The sequence below is a fragment of the Podarcis bocagei genome (assembly GCF_964188305.1).
Source record: "Podarcis bocagei genome assembly, chromosome: 3".
Taxonomy (NCBI): domain Eukaryota; kingdom Metazoa; phylum Chordata; class Lepidosauria; order Squamata; family Lacertidae; genus Podarcis; species Podarcis bocagei.
This window is the reverse complement of record NC_138127.1, coordinates 70,353,656-70,374,263: the sequence shown is the minus strand read 5'-3', so window position 1 is coordinate 70,374,263 and position 20,608 is coordinate 70,353,656. Positions and strand designations below refer to the sequence as shown.

Here is a 20,608-nt window from a genome sequence, read left to right as displayed (position 1 = left end):
GTTGCAAACTTTCATCCTGATGCTGCAAACCATAGGAGAAGAGATTGCTCTTGTGCTGTGCTCCTGTTTGCATGTTTCCCACAGGCATCTGGTTGGCCACTGTGAAAACAGGATGATGTACACCACCTTGAGCTCCTTGGAGGAAAAGGTGGCATATAAATGTAATGTAAAAAGAGGGCCTCTTCCTATGTTCTCAAGTTGGTAAGCAGCTGATCCCCGAGCCAAACCTTCATAGAGATCTGCAGAGATGTGACCTCCTAGTCTCACTCTTGAGTGCACTGCCAGACTGCTCCCCAATTCATAGCATGTGCGGAGCAGGGTTACCGGTAGTTTTAAGCTGATGGTGTGATTTTAACATTTCAGATTCCAACTGGTGCTATTCTTCTGTTGAAAGGTGAAATAGATAGATTTGCAGTCTTAGAGTCAACATTACAAAATATGAGCTTCTATGTTTTAACATACCTCCAGATATTCAAATTTTGCATTTTTATGCAGTTTTTTCTCATTGTCTATTTGACATGACAGGCAATCTATGTATCTGGTGTTGTAATGTTGAATGCAATGACTTGGGATTGCATTTGGGGTGAAATGCAAATTTGGGGTGAAAATTTAGAGTTCATTCCAGGCATAACTGTTTTGACAAGCTGCTAATGACCTCTGGTGAATCTCCCTTTTGCCATAAATTCACTGGGTGGCCTTTAATGAAGCCACTCTTTCAGCTTCCACTGGATAGTAATACTAATCACCTTTATAGGGTGATTGTAAGGGTTATAGTAAAAAGACTTTGAAGGGCTATATTGATGTTAAATTTTTGCTTCTTTTAGGTTTGTTACTTATTTCACTCTTAAATGATTGGAAATAAAAACAGATTTTTTTTCACTGGGAAATTGGGAGGTTTAGAACGTGGAAACTTTAGACAGCAAAAACCCTTTAAATTGATAGCTTGAAGTACCAGAGGAGAACTTGGAGGCAGCAGATCTTTTGCAACCCAAGGGGATGGGATAGTATGTGTTCTAAGATAAGAGTGTGTTGGCTGTATAAACAGACTCTGGCTCAGATTCTGATGGTGTTCAGTCAGATTATTAACACTTGTCAGTTCTCCGGGTGGCCTCAGGTATTGGTTCCGTCCACTGTTCCAGTGAACCTCTAAATCCAGAAAATGTGTTGTTCACTTTGGAGTTTGTTTACCTAGTGGGAGAAATCAAATACCCTATGGAGGTGAAGGCAAAACATGTTTCCTCTTTTTCCCCTTGGAACATGATTAGTCTGATCATGCAGTAAATGTCATCTCACTTTGGCAGCACAAAGCAGAGACAGAACTGCAGTATTTGCTTATTAGCCTTGAATTAATTCAATCCAAGTTGTTTTCATCAGATCCTACAGATTACAGGGGTGGGAATCTGGGTTCAGCCTCTCCCAGGAGCTGTCCAGTGATTAAAGCAAATCTGTGGTTGCAGTCTTGGCTGCCCACTAGCACAAAATGTTAATTTCATGGAACATGACGGCAGTGTGCAAATCTGCCAGAATTCTCTTTCTCTCCTTTAACCCTTTTACATTCTTGTTTGTTTCTCCTGTGCCCTAAAACCTGACTGTATCTTTCTGCATTGTCCCTGTTGCTTAGATAAATCCATGTGATGATGCTAGTGAGAGAGTCCCTGTTGCACTTGGGACTTTTCTGAAGTTGCTGTGACCTTTTGGTAACAAGCAGCCCTCTTAAGCCAAATGGCTTAGGGTACAATTTTCATGGCTGGAAATGGGTGGGACCTAATTGATTTGTTTTGAAATGACATTTTGCAAGTGAGAAGCAGATTAGTTGCTGCCTCTATTTGGTCAAACAGAAACTGGAAACGAGCCCATTCTGTTGATGACAACTGAGATAAAGAAACAGCGCCTTTTTCTGCTCCCTATTTTTAAAATGTCACATGAGCAGTGTTGCATTTTAGAAAGGCACAGGAACATTAAGGAACCTGAACATAATAGGCATAGGACTTACTAAAATCTTCTCATATTTCATGTAAATTATGCTAGCTGCTCTGAGCAGCATGAAATTTGCCACTGACTTCTGCTGCTCCCAAACAGTTTGTGTAACTGAACTGAGGCCTGTGTCTCTGGGGCACCCTGTGCTGAACTCTTCTTTCAGTTCCCTCCATGGAAGTGAGTTCACTTTACATGCAGTCATTGGGGTGTAGCACTGTCAGCACCGCCTCTCAAAACAAACTGGTAACTATACAGTCACTAGATAAGTTTGTCTCTTATGATGTTTGCTGATGGGACCTTGCAGATTACAATCCATCTCTGGCAGGACTTCCTGCAGACTTGCTTCCTGCAGACTTGCTGCTGAAACTTTCAGGTAAAGGCCAAAGTAACTAGGAGATTTTCAAACTACTAGTTACAGTGGTACCTCGGGTTACATACGCTTCAGGTTACGGACTCTGCTAACCCAGAAATAGTACCTCAGGTTAAGAACTTTGCTTCAGAATGAGAACAGAAATCATGCTCTCACGGTGCGGCAGCAGCAGGAGGCCCCATTAACTAAAGTGGTGCTTCAGGTTAAGAACAGTTTCAGGTTAAGAACAGACCTCCGGAACGAATTAAGTACTTAACCCAAGGTACCACTGTACTTTGTTTTGAAGAAAGCTACAGTGGTGCCTCGCAAGACGAAATTAATTCATTCCGCGAGTTTTTTCGTCTTGTGGTTTTTTCGTCTTGCGAAGCACAGTGTTGGAAAAGTTTTGTAAAAGCTTCAAAAATCACCAAAGTCTTCAAAAACCTCAAAAAAGGCTACCACACCGCGTGCTATGAGTTGCTCCTCGAAGTCAAGTCGCAACTGTATTAACGGTTTTAAGAAAAAGGAAACAAACTTGCAAGACGTTTCCGTCTTGCGAAGCAAGTCCATAGGGAAAATCGTCTTGCGAAGCAACTCAAAAAACCAAAAACCCTTTCGTTTTGCGAGTTTTCCGTCTTGCGAGGCATTCGTCTTGCGAGGTACCACTGTACTTGATTGATAAAGTGAGCAGTGCAACAAGTTGCTAAGCACTTCTATAGAGGTTTTTTTTAAAAAAGTAGGGGGTAAGTATGACTATCTATATCTATCTATCTATCTATCTATCATCTATCTATTTCCCACCTTTTCTTCATGGTGGCATACATGGTTCTCCCCTTCCTCATCTTTTCTTCACAGCAGTCCTATGAGGTAGTTTAGGCTGAGCGGTGGTGACTGGCCTGAGATCACCTAGTGAGCTTAGTGGGGATTTGTACTCTGGTTTCCCAGATCCTAATCCCAACACTCCATCACACTTGCAGTTCACTGTTTTAACATTTTGATGATTGCCACCCTGGACTCTTTTCAGAAGAAGGTCAGGATACTAGTTTAATAAATAAAATTAAATATTGAATGAGGGCAGGTGGTTATGGGTTCTCTGAATAACCTGATAGCAGTGCTACAAAAGTCATTTTGGCAAGTGTTCTAAAACTTCTGTTGATGTGCTTTTTAAGCTTGCACATCTTATCTTACGTCTGGAAATGTGCAGGCACTGATCTACTAAATATTGAGAAGCCAGAGGGCATGTTGAGGAGAGCAGCAGCATGACTAAAACCCATAGTGATCCCATTTACCTGACACAGAGTTTCTGCCTTCGTATTTTTTTTAAGTACTTTGCTCTACATATAGTTGGCACAGGACCCAGGTACTTAAGGGCCCCCTTCTCCCACATGACCCTTTCTCACAGGTCTGCTTTAGAGGCTCTTCATCAGATTCTGCTACTGCCAAGGTGCTGTGACTGGTGAGGACCACAGATGGAGCCTTTACAGCGATGCTGCCCCAACTTCACTATTCTCTCCCCTGGAAGGTTCATCTGGTGCCAAGTTTCTCTCATCAGCTCCCAAAGGAACCTATTTCCCCAGGCCTTTTGTCAATGAGATTGAATTCTTCTCTTTGTCCGTTATGTGTTTATCTCATTGTTTAGTGCTATGGATTTTAAATCTTGCAAGTTGTTCTGATGATTCTCTGGATTTGAAGAATGGGGTACAAATGTTAATTTAAAAAAATTAAAAGAGAGAAATTGGGTTGTATAAAATTTGTGGAGTTTTCAGCCGCTTGCTGCACCACCTGGCTTAACAGAATTTGGTTGGCATATGTCTGCCTCGAGAGGCAGTGAAAGTATATATGCCTTTGCGGGTGAAGTCAAACTGTTGGAGAGTCACAGTGCCTGCTGTGGCTGTAGAGAGAGGAGAGACATGTTTTGTTGCAGCTGGGGAAGATGAAGGTGTCTGCTGATGCAGATACACCATGGCGTTTTTTCTCTCTGTGCACCTCCAAGTGGTCATTTCTCCTCTGGTCACTGCTATGGAAATACAATTTGACTCCCTGTCTCCAGGCACTGTGGTTGTCCGCAAGGGATTCCCACATGGCAGGGTTGATGTTGCCAGCCTTCATGTCACGTTGCCAGCTTTTATGTCACATTTGCAGACATCTTTGTAATGCAGAGTTGGTCTGCCAATGGGCCTGGTGCCAGAAGCCAGCTCCCTGTAAAGCATGTTCTTGGGGATGCTTCTACCTTCCATTCTGTGGACATGACCAAGCCAATGTAGATTATCTGCGAACATGCTGGGAATGTGGGCTTGGGAGGACTTTGTTTGTCCTGCCATGTGATGCCCAAAATCTTCCTGACACTGTGCATGTGGGAGGCATTGAGGCGTCATGTCTGGTGGGTGTAAGTTGCTCACGTCCCACTACCATAAAGCAGTGTGCTCCACATGCAAGTCTGGTAGACCTTCATCTTGGTATTGGTCATTAGCATCACATTCTCCCGTGCCCTTTTGGAGAGGCAAGACATTGCTGTAGCCACCTTGCCAATATGCTTGTCCAGGTCAGCATCGATGGAGAGGTTGCTGGTTCTGGTGGAGCCGAGATAGACAAAATTGTCTACCACCTTAAGCAAGTAGTCACCAGTGCTGATGTGTGGAGTACTGGCAATGTCCTGACCCAAGATGTTGGTCTTCATCAGGGTGATGCTAAGGCTGAACTCCGTGTGGGTTTGGGCAAAACAGTTGATGAGACTCTGTAGAGCTTCCTCAGAGTGCCCTGCCAAAGCTGTGTCATCTACAAACAACATCTCTCCAATAGGACGTAGTTCCATTAATGCAAGGATTTCCATTTCCACAGTGGAACTTTACTTTTTCCGTTCCCCACTACACCCCTCATGCCCTAAATCTGCTGCAGAGCATGGGGGACCCAGAGCAGATTAAAGGGGTGCAGGGAGCGGAAATTCAGCCAAACTTATTGGCACTAAAAGAAGTCCTTGTTTGGATAGCACCCTTATTTTTATTTTTGTATTTAAAACCATTGTATTAAATATTTTTTCATAAGGAGATGCTTATTGAATTAAACTTGGCAAATACACCAACTAGGTCCAAATGAATACACCAGATCACAAATCTTTTAAAACAACCTTCATTTACATAGCTCAGAGTTACTATTGCTGTTAGGTAGTTCTCCAACTCCAGTTAAATTGATTTATTTTTTTAATTCTTGTAAACCAGACAGTGTGTAAGACAAGGGGGGGAATGGTTATCATTTTGCAAAAAACACAAGATTTGGAATTCACATTACAAGCTAATACAGTTCAAAAATAATACATGTAAGAGCGTGTGCTGTAATCCTAGATCTTTGAAAGCTTCATCCTGGTCCCCAAATGCCAGGTCATTTGAGGTGGCCCAGGGCTGTTTCATACATTACACTGTTGCAAAACTTTGTAACAAGGAGTCAATCCAATGATATTAAACAGCTTACTTGGGCAAAGTGACTGCTCATGTGGGTGGTGTGCATATTATTTGAGCTGACTGTTGGCTTTTCAAGCAGCTTCCACTCCCATCCCAGTTCCCTAACAAGTAAACTTGTTTACAGTGTTTATTTTATTTAAAAATATTTATTTCCCACCCTTCATTGCTGAGGCAGTTTTGGTGCAGGGTACATTAAAATTCAATCAACAACATAAAATGAAACATAGCAATGATAAAAAGAATACCTTCTCTTAGAGAGAGAAAAACAAAATCAATCGAAGTGCTAATGTTTAGCAAATGCCTAAGGAAACAGATGGGCCTTCAAGGGGTGCAGAAAACCTCAAGAATTGGTGCCAACTGTGTATTGGAATTCCCTTCCCTTCATAGTCAGTGGTAGCTCCTCATATGTGTAGCTACCTCCCTACTGAGGTGTATCTGGCTCTGTTTCTCTATATATTTTAGGTGACTAATTAAGAAGCATATTTATCAGCTGGCATTTGGGGGAGGAGAGACTCAATTACTGCTGTTATTAGTAACTTTTTTAAGAGTGATTTGTTGTTTGTTTTTAAGGATTTTGTTATTTTATGCATTTCTATCTATTTGCCTGTAGTAGACTTCCCTTTGGCTTGAATAAATAAATTATTGAATCATAGAATCATAGAATCATAGAATCATAGAGTTGGAAGAGACCACAAGGGCCATCGAGTCCAACCCCCTGCCAAGCAGGAAACACCATCAGAGCACTCCTGACATATGGTTGTCAAGCCTCTGCTTAAAGACCTCCAAAGTAGGAGACTCCACCACACTCCTTGGCAGCAAATTCCACTGTCAAACAGCTCTTACTGTCAGGAAGTTCTTCCTAATGTTTAGGTGGAATCTTCTTTCTTGTAGTTTGGATCCATTGCTCCGTGTCCGCTTCTCTGGAGCAGCAGAAAACAACCTTTCTCCCTCCTCTATGTGACATCCTTTTATATATTTGAACATGGCTATCATATCACCCCTTAACCTCCTCTTCTCCAGGCTAAACATGCCCAGCTCCCTTAGCCGTTCCTCATAAGGCATCGTTTCCAGGCCTTTGACCATTTTGGTTGCCCTCCTCTGGACACGTTCCAGTTTGTCAGTGTCCTTCTTGAATTGTGGTGCCCAGAACTGGACACAGTACTCCAGGTGTGGTCTGACCAGAGCAGAATACAGTGGCACTATTACTTCCCTTGATCTAGATGCTATACTCCTATTGATGCAGCCCAGAATTGCATTGGCTTTTTTAGCTGCCGCGTCACACTGTTGGCTCATGTCAAGTTTGTGGTCAACCAAGACTCCTAGATCCTTTTCACATGTACTGCTCTCAAGCCAGGTGTCACCCATCTTGTATTTGTGCCTCTCATTTTTTTTGCCCAAGTGCAATACTTTACATTTCTCCCTGTTAAAATTCATTTTGTTTGTTTTTGCCCAGTTCTCTAATCTGTCAAGGTCGTTTTGAAGTGTGATCCTGTCCTCTGGGGTGTTAGCCACCCCTCCCAGTTTGGTGTCATCTGCAAATTTGATCAGGATGCCCTTGAGTCCATCATCCAAGTCGTTGATAAAGATGTTAAATAAGACCGGGCCCAAGACATTGTGTGCAGCATGGGAAGAATTCATGGGGAAATAACTCCCATGCTGATGTAGTTATGTGCAAGTTAGCCTTTTAAGTTACCTAAATCCTGCTCTTTCATCTCAACTCAACGTAGCTTTTAAAATAATGTTCCTCTTAGCAAAATTTCTATCTATTGTTCCAGTTCCACTAAAGAAATACTGTATGTTATTCATTTTGCCACAAGATATTGGTTGAAAGCTCTGGAATGTCCTCTGAGGTAGAGTTGCAATATTGCTCCGTGGATATATTTCCAAAAAAGGTGCAAAACATTTTTCTTCTGGAGGGTATTGTGATGTTTTGGATTCTTCATTTTATAGAGGCACCAATAACACTAAGCAGGCAGGTTTAACTTTTACAAATAAGAAATAAAAAATGCCTTGTTTCAGGATGGAAACCAATTTGTAACTGACATGGGCATGCTCAGGCTCAGATTATTTTATGATTCCTCTTTTGCAGTGTTACTTGCACTACTGAAATGACACTGTCTTTCCCTTTTTCCATCCTCTGCATTCCATGGCAAGTTAGAGGGAGTGGTTTTTAGTCCAGTAGATAGAGCAAAGCACCTTGGAAAGGCCTGATAGTGTTGTAGGAGCTGTTTGTGCAGAAACATCAAAGACTGCTAATCTCTCTTGCTTTTCGGAAGCTTTGGCTCAAACATCACTTTGCAGGTATTATGTCATTCATGCTCTGGTGTTGATTGGGTTTTTCCCTTCTCTTTGCTTCTAAAGGATGTTTTATTGCTCAGTCAATTCATAACCTCTGAGGGAAGGATGCTGCCCAGGAGAGTCACAGGCCTCTGTACGGAAGAGCACAGAAAGGTTGAAGTGTGTGTGAAAATGGCTCATCGAGCAGGTAACTCGTTTTGTTTGGGAGCTAACTTCAGTTTTTGAGGCTTCCTTGTGTTGGATTGCATTACATGCAAAAACTGGGCTGCCAAAGATAACTAGGACTCAGCGACCCTATAATGTTATGATCAGAAGGATTTGCTCATCCTGATTTCCTTGCTTCTTAAGAATGCTTCCCAGACTACTACTTTGCAATGCCACAGAGTGTCAGTCCAACTATGATTTTCTGAGTAATTAATGGCTACCTGTTACTTGTTAATTAAACCCTTATTTCGATGCATATGACAACTCACAATGAGTTAGGCTAGCTAGGCAGTGGTGTAACATTGTAGAGCTCATTGAATGTTTGGATTTTGAATCCTGTTAGTGCTCCAGGTATAACAGAGCAAAACAGCAGCAGAGCTGCCAGGAGCCTCCCCACTGCCCCTCTTCTCCTTATGTTCTTTGACCTTAATACTAGGCAGGCTCCCATATGCTGTGTGTGAAATAAACCATTCAGGAGGACACAGAGGAAACAGACTCCTGTTTTCTATATTGGAATGTTGCCCAGTATGGCTAGAGATTTACCATCGGCAGCATTTTGATACATACAGGGAGTCTAGAAACCAGTTAGGTTGCAGTTATTTTGCAGTATGTCAAACAGATCTCTTTTTTGAGGAAAAAGAAAAACACTGCTACAGTGAGATGTTGAGGCTTTTAGTTTTGGACTAAGAGAGAGACTTGAAAATTCTGGTCAGTTTTGGTGACGTACTTTGGTGAATAGATGGAATCTGAGTAAGGTTTCTATTAATAAATATGTTAGTGACTTTTTTGCTATGGCAACTCAAAGCAACTTACAATATTTTAAGCAAAAACAAACACATACATACATTAAAACTAGCATTTTAAAAATATAATTCTATTTAAATAATAATAATAATAATAATTTGGGGATTAGTATGTAAGCTAGAATAGCCTATGGCATCCCACTCTGGGGTGGGTGTGTATGTACTTTAGCTGTGATCTTAGGCATACATTTTCTCCTCAAACTGACATCTCAATCTCTTCCCCTCCCCGACCCCAATTTTCAGGTTTGCTGCCAAATCATAAACCTAAACTTCCTGAAGGTTTTGTTCCAAAAAACAAGAAACCAAAGCTCAACAGGTCAGTTTTCCTCTGAAAACAGGGGTGTTGTTGTTGTTTTCAGAATTAGAATGCATGGAGTGAAGGCCACAAACTTATTCATGAGCCAGACCTTATAATGTAACCTCTCTCAAAATGGGGAGCAGGCCTTTCTAGCCCTGGGGAGGAGAGAGTGCAAGCAGCCTCTTTATGCTATGTTGGTGATAATGTGACTGGATTTGTTGAATGAAAAGAGTGGAATTGCCAATTGCTGACTGGTGCAGGCCTGGTTGCCAAGTGCTTGAGGTGAACTGGAGCAGAGAAATGAGATATTGAGGGCTTAAGACACGGGCAGGGGATAAGTTTGAGAAATGCTGCAGAAAGGTTGATATTTCCATTCTTCATTTTTTTCACATGAATGAACCTGCTTATATTGACCTTGTAAAACGTGTGTGTGTGTGTGTGTGTGTGTGTGAGAGAGAGAGAGAGAGAGAGAGAGAGAGAGAGAGAGAGAGAAGGTGCCTTCTTTATCTTTCCTCCCTCTCCCATTAATTCTCTTGCCTACTGTCAACTTTGAAGGAGCTGAGTGCCATTTAAGAAAAATGGAGCTGGGGAAAAGAGTCGCTGCCGTCTTCTGTGCTGGTGTGAGCTTTGAAATAGACAGGCTGTCTAGGTATTGGCAGTGGGTGGTGGACGGGACAGGAAGGAGGAGCTCATTAGATTTGTTGCCCTCTTTGTCCTGTGCCTGTTCCTCTTTTGTCTACAGTTTGTAGTTCACCCACGGTTTGCCCTTCCTCTGTTGCTCTCTTCCTTCTCCATCCTGCCCTCCCTCCTTGCCAAGCAGCCCCTTGCCCCTTAATGGGGGAACTTAAACCCCCTGTTGCCTCTTTTGCTTTGCTCTGTGTTAAGAGGTGCTAATCCCCTATTTATGACCTCGCCTTCTGTTTCCATGGGGATGTCAAAGCAGTTTATGAAGTTCATATTAGCAAGCTGTGGGGTTACTAAAGGCCACAGGCACGTTGCTTGAGAAATCAGAGGCTCCAGGCTTTCAGCACAAGATGCCTCTTGCAGTGTGGGCCTAGCCCTTGGTAGTCCATTTCTCTTAAGATGTTGTGCCATAGGCCAGTGTTTCTCTCTGAAGATCATGTTCTGTGCAAATATTGGGGAAGAGTTTTAAGTGTGGCACATGCCTGAGGTTTGAAAAGGAAGACTCCTGCTGCTCCACAGCTTTGCTTTCAGAATATCAAATCTGTATCTTGCAAGTTTCACACATTGATTTATTAACTCCAGGGTGACTCACTGCAGCTGTGAAATAATGCCTACTAGATGAAGGCAGGAAGTGATGAATTCTAGTCCCCTGCCCCCCTCCAAATTTGAACAGGCAAAAGGAGTAGTCGCTCTGTCTGGCATCACATCTACAACAACATTAGTTTTGGTATCCCTGCTTCATCTCCTGTCCTTGCTTTCCTTTGCTTTTCCCACCACCCAGAAGGAATCTGGGAGAGATGGGGGTGAGTGGGGAGCTCAAGGAGAAAGCCAGAAATGGATCTGGCAACAGAGCCAGGCAGCCAGGGAGGAACAAGGGCTGATCTTTAAATGTGGAGAAGGCATTATTAGGGTGGGATAGTTAAGGAAAGTAGGTACTAATATTTAAGGGGGCTGCTTGGAGTTCTGCTTTTTAGGAATGCTACTCCAGTTCATCAGGGTATTGTCTCTGTCGGCTGGAGGTAGAAAATTCTGCATTTTTGGAGTCTTGCCATGTCTCAACCGCTACAGCAGTGTTGAGGGGTTTGGCTCTGTGCCTACCCCCACCTGTGCCTCCCACGTTGATCTCTGGAACAGCCAGTGATGCAAAGGACAGGAGACTTTTTAACCACTTCCTTTCTACAGCCCTAGGGGGGTTAGGTCATGACACTCTGTCCAAACTGCCATGTCCCATTTTCTTTAGAGCAGCTTCAAAAGAAGCAATTGTGTTTAAGGTACAGGCCCCAAGCTTGAAAGTTGCCGTGTTCAGCTCCTCCGCAGTCTTGTTTAAGTACCTCCAACTTCGGTGCTTCTTGCTTCCACCTGTAAGACTTACATAATTTGCAGTGTCATAAATCACAGTGTTTAAAGGGGGAAGTGACAGGATCTTCGGTAGGAAATAGAGAGACATTTTCCTGCTGTGAAGAAAGATCAATATTTTGGGGACTTTCGTTTCTCTACTCCTCTTGGTCATCTCATCTGTCATTCCTGCCTTTGGGCTACTAAGACTTGAAGTGCCATCTTTGAGCAGTTGGGCAGACCACTGAACGTCTTTACTGTAGGAGAAAAAATGTTTTTTGCTTTGGAAACACCAGTTCTCTTAGCTCAAGGCTTCCTTTAGCATAGCTTGTTCAGACTTTTCAGTTTGCTTCCCTTCTCAAAGCAAAAGACAAAGGAAACAAAAGATGGATACATCTGTTCCCTCCACAGGTGGCTTTGCCTCACACATTGAGCCTGTTTTGTCCATGGTGATCAAAGTAGCTCCTTGAAAATGCAGCAGGCTCCTCATGCTTGCTTCAGTTAGCAAGCAGGTCCTTCATCTGAAATACCACCATAGAGTTCTGAATATTTCTCCAAGGAAGAATTGGAAAAGTGACAGAAAAGCTGTGCAGTGGCTCTGACTTGACTGATGGAGTCCCACTGGTTACAGCTTGACTAGATTGCCTTCACACAAACACAAGAAAATGACCTTGGATGCTTTTCAAAAGAGTGGTCTTATTGTGGTTCCATTAACACACTTTTAATATACAGGAATATATTTCCCAAAATAAAGTTAATTAAAGTTGAAAGGGGGTGAAGTAAGCAAATCCCTGATTAGTGTGTGTGTCCCACCCAATCATTCCTTTCAACAACACCCCCCAATGATCTCACCATACATTAAAACAAATTGACCCAGAAAGCTGTTTCCTTAATAAAATTGCCGTCCTGTGTCTGTTTCTGCGGGGTCCTTATTTGCAATATGAACAAATTGTTCAGCAGGAAGATGCATTCGTGCTCCCTATTCTTTATATGTACTGAGAGAAGAAGGCATAAAAAGCTTAATCAGAAATAACAGTTCATGAGAAATGGTTGTCTAAAAACGTTATAGACTATATATTGAACATGTTCAGATCTTGTGAGAGCAGCTTGCAGTGCTACCTGAAAAATATCAGAACTGAGAAACTTCTCCACTAGAGTTTGTGTGTCTCAGATCTTTTCTTTCATTCACACAAGCATTCAGAATTTTGCATTTTACCACCTCATGATAGGACAGGAAGAGGTTTTTTCTTTTTTAATTTTCTCAGAATGGAAAGTCAGGCATACAGAGTGTGTGACTTCATGGGAAATTCTGCTTTACATGTAATGGTTAAATGGTTACTTTAACCTGAAGGCCACTTTCCATGCCCATTTCCCCCTCAAAATTCTTTTCATTGTTCCCCCTAAGCAAAGAGATAAGTAACCCATTGAGCTGTCTTTGTCTGGCCTGGTGCCCTGACTGTACAAAGGCCTGGCGTTCTCTCTCATGGGACAGTGGGAAGAAGCTGGCTGATATCAGATGGCCACTGAGCAACCAACTGGGCTTGGGGGTAAATGATCTGCTTGAAAACAAGAAAAGTGATTCTGAAATGGAAAGGACCAAATGACGAAAAGTTCAGGCTGTATCTATAATGCAAGCGATATCGTTCAAGCACCAGCCCCCAAACCTGAACTCCCAAACCACACACATCTTGCATCCAGATGCTCACAGAGAATTACCATCTACATGAAACCTCAGACTGAGGTCATTTAAAGTTTTGTAGTGAGATACCATAAGTTTATTTTATATCACGCCTTACTTCCAAGGAGCTCAACTTCTCACTTTCATGGGGTTTGACAGTCTCCCTCACCATTCACAATGCTGAGTGTTTAACCAGTCTCTGGAGAGTGAGATGAGTCCAAGGTTTCCTCCAGTGAAGGTTGATGAATTCCATCCCCTCCCCATTCCAAATTTGTGGCAGAAGCCTGAGATTGTTTTTGCTCTGCACTTGGCAGGTGCAGGTACACAGCAGTAACAAGCCTCTGCCTACCATCCTCGACTCCAGGCTGGAGAGGACGGTGCGTCGGTTTGCACTATGAGCTCAGAGCATTCTCCCTGTTTCACACTTTCAGGAATGGAGGTAGAGCAAGCCAACATGCCTCTGCTTCCAGCTCAGAGCTATAGATGGGAGGCAGAGGGGTGGGGTTTCCCTCTGATCCTGACAAGTGCTCATCATCCCTTGCTGGTGCTCTGGTGGCAAAAATGGATGAACCTAAAGTGTTGAGATTCAGGACCGACAAAAAGAAGGACTTCTTTGCACAACAAATCGTTAACTACAGAATCTGCTACCTCAAGTTATAGTGATTGCCATCCACTTGAGCAACTTTAAAATGAATTAGGCAGATTCATGAAGGATAAAACTGACAATGGCAAGGTCATGATGGCTCTGTACTACCTCCAGCATTGGTAATAGTTACAGATAGGTAGCCGTGTTGGTCTGCCATAGTCAAAATAAAAAAATTCCTTCCTGTAGCACCTTAAAGACCAACTAAGTTAGTTCTTGGTATAAGCTTTCGTGTGCATGCACACTTCTTCAGATACACTGAAACAGAAGTTGCCAGATCCTTCTATATAGTGAGAAGGTGGGGAGGGGTATCTTCGATTCCCACCACCCTTCTGAGTAATACCCCTCCCCACCTTCTCACTATATAGAAGGATCTGGCAACTTCTGTTTCAGTGTATCTGAAGAAGTGTGCATGCACACGAAAGCTTATACCAAGAACTAACTTAGTTGGTCTTTAAGGTGCTACAGGAAGGAATTTTTTTATTTTAGCATTGGTAATAGTATGCCTTTGAATATGTTTCTGGGAACATGAGTGGGGAGGGTGCTGTTGTGTTCATGTACTGCTTGTGAGCTTGCAGTGGGCGACCAGATACCTATGGCAACAGGATGCTGGACTGCCCTTCTCCTTTCATTGTTTGTCCCAGAATGGGAATGGCTAGCAAACTTTTAAAAAGATGTGATTTCTGTGTAGAAACTCCTATAGTTCCATAAACCAAATGTTAATATGTGCATTTGCACATTCCAAGGATTTCTATAAGTTTCTAGGTTAATGATTCCCAAACCTTTTTCTCCATAGACCATTTGAAAATTGCTGAGAATCTTGACAGGCCACTTAGGAATTTTTTTGCCTATTGTAGCAATTTTAATGCACTGTGATAGGTGCTTTATGATTTTAAATTGTATTTTTACAGACAGGCTGTGGGTCACCTGAATGAAGCTCAGACCACCAGTGGTTCACAAACCACAGTTTGGGAACCCCTGTTTTAGGCCACTGAAACTGTTTTTGTTGTGTTCATCTACGTTGGTGCAGACCAACTATATTGTTAATGCCATTATAATGTTTCAAGCCTTGTTGAGCCATTCATAAAAATTGGCACGGGGGGAGGGGGGTAGACACTTTTGTACCAGAATCAATTTGGCAAGCATTAGCAAGCTTTCACAGGGACGCAGGCGGCGCTGTGGGTAAAACCTCAGTGCCTAGGACTTGCTGATCGCAAGGTTGGCGGTTCGAATCCCCGTGGCGGGGTGAGCTCCCGTCGTTCGGTCCCAGCTCCTGCCTACCTAGCAGTTTGAAAGCACCCCTAAGTGCAAGTAGATAAATAGGTACCGCTTTATAGCGGGAAGGTAAACGGCGTTTCCGTGTGTGGCGCTGGTGCTGGCTCGCCAGATGCCGCTTAGTCACGCTGGCCACGTGACCCAGAAGTGTCTCCGGACCGCGCTGGCTCCCGGCCTCTTGAGCAAGATGAGCACGCAACCCTAGAGTCGGACACGACTGGCCCGTACGGGCAGGGGTGCCTTTACCTTTAGCAAGCTTTCACGTTTATGCTCTTGAGTTTAGACATAGTATCTGATCAGTTGTAGTTGTATTATGATGGGCTTATAACTGAGACATGGTGACTGGTCCAAGAATAGCCTATGAGCTTCATAGGCAAATGAAGGTTTGAAACCTGGTCTTCCAGATCTTAGTCCAACATTCTAACAATTGTAGCCTAGCTATTTTACTTGAATGAAGTTAAATTCATAATTGCTGTAGATGGTAAAAGTAATACCCATTGTATCTGTGGATGTACTAAGACCATATTTGTATCTTGTGCTGTTCTTCTCTGAAAACAATAGAAAGTAATTGCAGCATGCTTTTTGAAGGTCAATGGATGCTGGACAATTTAGGATCAACAGGATCACAATCTTGACTACTGTGATTGATATTTATTTATTTATTTATTTATACATGCATACGTACATACATACATACCCCGCCCATCTGTCTGAGTTTCCCCAGCCACTCTGGTCGGTTCCTAACAGAATATTAAAAGCACGATCAAGCATTTAAAATTTCCCTAAGCAGAGTTGCCTTCAGATGTCTTCTAAAAGTCAGATACAGTGGTATCTCTAGTTACGAACTTAATTCGTTCCGGAGGTCTGTTCTTAACCTGAAACTGTTCTTAACTAGAGGCGTGCTTTCGCTAATGGGGCCTCTTGCTGCCACTGCGCCGCCGGCACACAATTTCCACTCTCATCCTGGGGCAAAGTTCTCAACTTGAGGTAACTCTTCCAGGTTAGCAGAGTTTGTAACCTGAAGCGTTTGTAACTCGAGGTACCACTGTAGTTGTTTATTACCTTGACATCTGATGGGAGGGCGTTCCACAGGGTAGGCGCCACTACCGAGAAGGCCCTCTGCCTGGTTCCCTGTAACCTCACCTTTCCCTGTTTCAGGAAAAGCCTCACCTTGGGATTTTGTCCAAAATAAACGCCCACAAGTATTAACCTGGATTTCTCTGGTGTTGCTTGGTTTAATTTTTTTGAAAAGAAGAGATAAAGGAACTGCAGTATCTCTCTTATTGCCAAGTGTACCACTGATGACTGTATTTGGAAATTAGGGACATGTGGAAACCCTATTCCTCTGCAGAAAATTAAGTTTCACCAAAGTGAAATGGGGTTAGGCAAAGAGGGAATGTTTGGCGTAGCAGAGACTGCCTCCAGCCTGAGGGAAATGCTTGTTTTTCTCCCATGCCAAATCATCAACGTTAAAAGGAGTAAATAAACAGGGGCATTTTTTAGTTTTGGACAAAGCATGTTTGAAGTAGTAAAAGTAAAGTGTGTTCCGTGAAGGGCATATGTCCAAAAGTCTGTTTCAGCTAACAGTGAAAAGCCCCCAGTCGGCTTGCTGTTCACAAAAGAAGCCACAGGCCTGGACCAGAGAGTTGGATTAACCTGCTTAAGAAAAACAATAAAAGCTTTAAAATTTGGCCTTTGCTAAATCCCTTTTCCTTCCCAGAATTGGAGTGTGTGCCTCCCAAGGCTCTAATTGAAAATGGAGGGATGTCTTAAGCCATTGACTTCAACATAACTACCTCTCATTGCTTGTGTACCTCCAGATTTCCTCTTCCAGTGAGATCATTTATTATCAAAGGAGCCTCCTTTCCTCCATTAAATGCCTATAAAAGTTGTTTGGCGGGTTACATTGGTATCCTCCTCAACCGTTACAGTGAACAGGCAGTGTCTCCACTGGATTTTATTTATAATCCAGTGGAGAGCCAGTGTTGTGTAGTGGTTAGTGTTTTGGGTTTATGACCATGGGCGATCAGGATTCAAATCCCCACTCAGCCATGAAGCTCCCTGGGTGACCTTGGGCCAGTCACTCACTCTCAGCATAATCTACCTACGGGGTTGTTGCAGCAATAAAATGGGAGAGAGAACTGTGTATGCCACCTTGAGTGCCTTTGGGCGAAATCAATTGTTGTTTGGCCTTCAGGTAAAACAAATTTACCCACTTTCAATGAAATACCAGTAGAGCATTTCCAGAATGAACTAGAGTTTTTAAATTTCAGTTGTCCTTCCTAGATTGACCCCACAGACCCAGCTTTCTTCTTTTCTGCCCAGAATTAAACACAAAGGCTTGTTTGAGTTAATGCGTTGGGCTGATTTAAAAAATAATAATAATTGGTGCTCCTTTTGCATAAAGCATAATATACTTCTGCTAATTCCTTGCTGCTGATCTTTTTGACTTGTACCTGAAGTGGCTTCTGCACTAATGGACCTGTAATACTAGCTACTGCCACGTGCTGAGGATAGAGGGTTATTGCTGAGCTTCACTTTGGAAGCTGTTTTGTTTCTGAAGCTTGACAGTGTTGAATGCAGAATGCAGTCTGTTTTTTCACTTTCTTTGAAAAGCTCTTTGGGATCCTTTGTTGTGAAAAATGCTGGATTAATGTGAGAGGTTTTTGTATGTTCCATAACTGCTTGGTGTTGTTGAGATTTCATTACCATTTTACAGGCCCCCAATGCTTGCTCACTGATCAAATAAATTACACTAGGATCTGCCCAGAGCACTTAACATCTAAATTTGCATGGTGCAACGAAGACAGGATGACCAAACCACAGGGATGGAGGGGGCATACTGGGGTCATAAGACCATGTTACTGCTCACCAGAGAGTTGTGTGCTCAGCAGTGTTGCATTTTTTTCAGAGAAGAAGCAGATCAGTTCCAGTTTTGGACTGAGCCAAGGTCTAGTGGTGCAGATTACACTGTGGTCATGTTTTTAGTGCTTTAGTGCTCTTGCAAGACTACATAAGAACCTAGCCTGCTTCCTCTCCTCCCCCAATCCCAACTGCTTGCACTGAAGAACAGTAGTTCACCACCACCATGCTGATAGACCAGCACCCCCACACCATTTACAGCTTGGCTTTCCCTATTGATTTAGGAAGTATTCTGTATTTTATCAGTGCAATTTTATTGTTGGCTGTCATGTTGTTTACCACCCTTTTAAAAAGGTTGGTGGTATAGAATGTTTCGCAAATAAATAAATGACAATTGTGTTAATGTAGATTGAAAACCAAAATACTAATTGCTTATGGTAAAAATGATCTCAACCACTATGTATTTGCAGCCTGAGAATGTGGGAAAGCTGCTTGAATGTATTTGGCTTGCCAATCAAGACTAATAAAAAGCTAGCCAGAGGGTGGGTGCTGGGAGTGGTAAATGCCTCCTGAGTTGATGTGTCAGGCTGTTTTAAATAGTTGGGCAGGGGTTGCTCCCTGCTTAAGAGGTCCTTTCTGCACCCTGAAGTGTTGGACAACTCACCCAGTTGCTAACATCCCCTTTTTTGGCAGGGTTCTGGAGACGGTAGTGGTGGCTCAGCTTCACACATGCTTGGAGGACACATTTTCTAGACCCATTTCAGTCAGGATTGGATTCACGATTAGAATTAGTGCCAAGACTTTCTTGGTAGCCCTAACTGTTCACCTTTGTTGGGGAAGAGACATGTAGAGTGCAACCCTGTTGATTCTCTTTGATCTCTCCGCAGCCTTTGATACAATTGACCTCTTGAAACAGCTCTGAGGGTTGGGCATTGGAGGCTCAGTATTACAGTGGTAATGTTCCAGGACAATTTCCAATAGCAATGGGGGACTTCTGTTCTGGGGTCCAGAAGTTGTAAAGACAATCTGTTCTGGATAGGGTTACACTCCCCTTGAAAGAGTAAGTGGGGTACTCCTTGATCTACCTTTATACTTGGAGGCCAGGTGGCTACAATGACTAGGAGTGCCTGCATTGAGCTATATGGCTGACTTGCCAACTGTGTCCATTCCTGAGCAGAGAAAGCATGGCTGCAATAATCCACCCTTTGTTAACCTCCAGGTTTGGCTATTGCAATATACTTTATGTGGGACTGCCCTTGAAAATGGAGGCTGAAATTGGTGCAGAATGCTGCTTCCAGGGTGTTGACAGACACTGCCAACCAGACTCACATAACATCAGTTTTCGAGCTGTACCTCTTTGTTTTGCAGATTCTGTTTCCAACACTAGCAAATCAAACGGAATCCTACAAGAGCCTCACTATAGTCTCTTATAGGCATGTGTGAAAATATGTTCTCCTGCCAAATTCTTATTCCCAAGCAGAAAGAAAACTTAACCTAGTTTCTTAGGAAAATAGACTTAATTCCTTTGGAGACTCTCTAATGAATCTGGCCTATTATGTAGTTGTCTTGTGCCTGCAGCTTATGACTCTGTAGAGCTTGGGGTCTTCCCAAAAAGATGAAACGGGAGGAATACACATGAAACTGGCCTTTGATGCAGTCAAAAAAAACCTGACATCCAGCTATAGCCAGTCAGAATTGGAACCTGCCAGAGGCTTAAGTCAGTATCTGGGTCTGATCTATTTTAAATATTGAAATGGAGAAGAGGGTGAATGATCTTGATTCAGAAACACTGTACATGCCCCAACCCAGTCTTGTGTAACAACAGCTAGTAGGGAAGGGGAACAGGAGCTGCATTTATCCTGTCATAGGCTACACTGGTCCTTGCCAAAGTCCTTGCTGCTGAGTCAAGCAGCTCTGGGTATGTGCAGCTTCAGTGAGTTGCACCCGCTGTCACAACTAAGAGATGCAGCCCACTTGCTCCAAGATGTTCAGTTTCTTTTTGTCAAAAACCCATTAGAATAAGACACCAAGATTATTGCACTATGCTTCACAGTGCCCCAGCATTCACTCTTGTACAAATGAAACTGAGAACCCCTGAATGTCAGACCTTTTCTCAATTGTGAGTCACTCATGACCTCTTTTCTGCTTCTCTTCACAGGTACCTTACCCGATACTCTATCAAATCTGTGCGGCCCATTTGGAACAAGGGACACAAGTGGTGCAAGGTTCCCATGCCTATATCGCACCCTATACTCCGTGATAATGTTACTTATGGGACAAAACCTCTTCGTTTTAACCACTAGGATGGTATAGAGCTAGTGTTGACAGCAAATTACAATAGTTGTGGCTCAGTATTTGTCAATCCATTACAGGTATTTTTATGTCTGGTGCTCTGGAAAGAGCCAAATGAACATTTTTCCTCTGGAGGCATACAGGAATTTTCAGAAAAGAGGGAATTTAATGGCTAAGAAGAATTGTCATTTAACTGAAAGATAATGCAATAGATGTTGCTTCAGGATAACAAAACTTTATCTTCCTTTATTTAAATCCCAATTAAACTCTTGAGTTGACTCCTAGTGCCGTGTACTGTTTCAGTTCTTTGGGTAGCTTCAACCTCTTGCACGCGTACAATAGAGAAATAATTTGTAACTCGCTGCTCAAGTGGATTTCCCCCCTTCCATAGTGATGTCCTTAATTGACATCAATAGCTGGTGTCTGTTACTGCTCATGATGCTGATGGGAGGAAG

General features: G+C 42.8%; 1 protein-coding gene across 4 annotated transcripts in view; it reads left to right on the top strand.

Annotated features, from left to right (window-relative positions):
- Positions 1-20,437, top strand: part of MRPS18A (mitochondrial ribosomal protein S18A) — a 40,317-nt gene extending 19,880 nt beyond the window's left edge. For all 4 annotated transcript variants that reach the window (XM_081187291.1, XM_081187290.1, XM_081187292.1 and 1 more), the window contains 3 exons: positions 8,143-8,266; positions 9,330-9,402; positions 20,020-20,437. In XM_081187291.1, coding sequence (XP_081043417.1) covers positions 8,143-8,266; positions 9,330-9,402; positions 20,020-20,164 — 342 coding nt within the window. In that variant the 3' untranslated portion in view covers positions 20,165-20,437. The remainder of the gene's footprint in view (positions 1-8,142; positions 8,267-9,329; positions 9,403-20,019) is intronic.
- Positions 20,438-20,608: the final 171 nt, after the last annotated feature.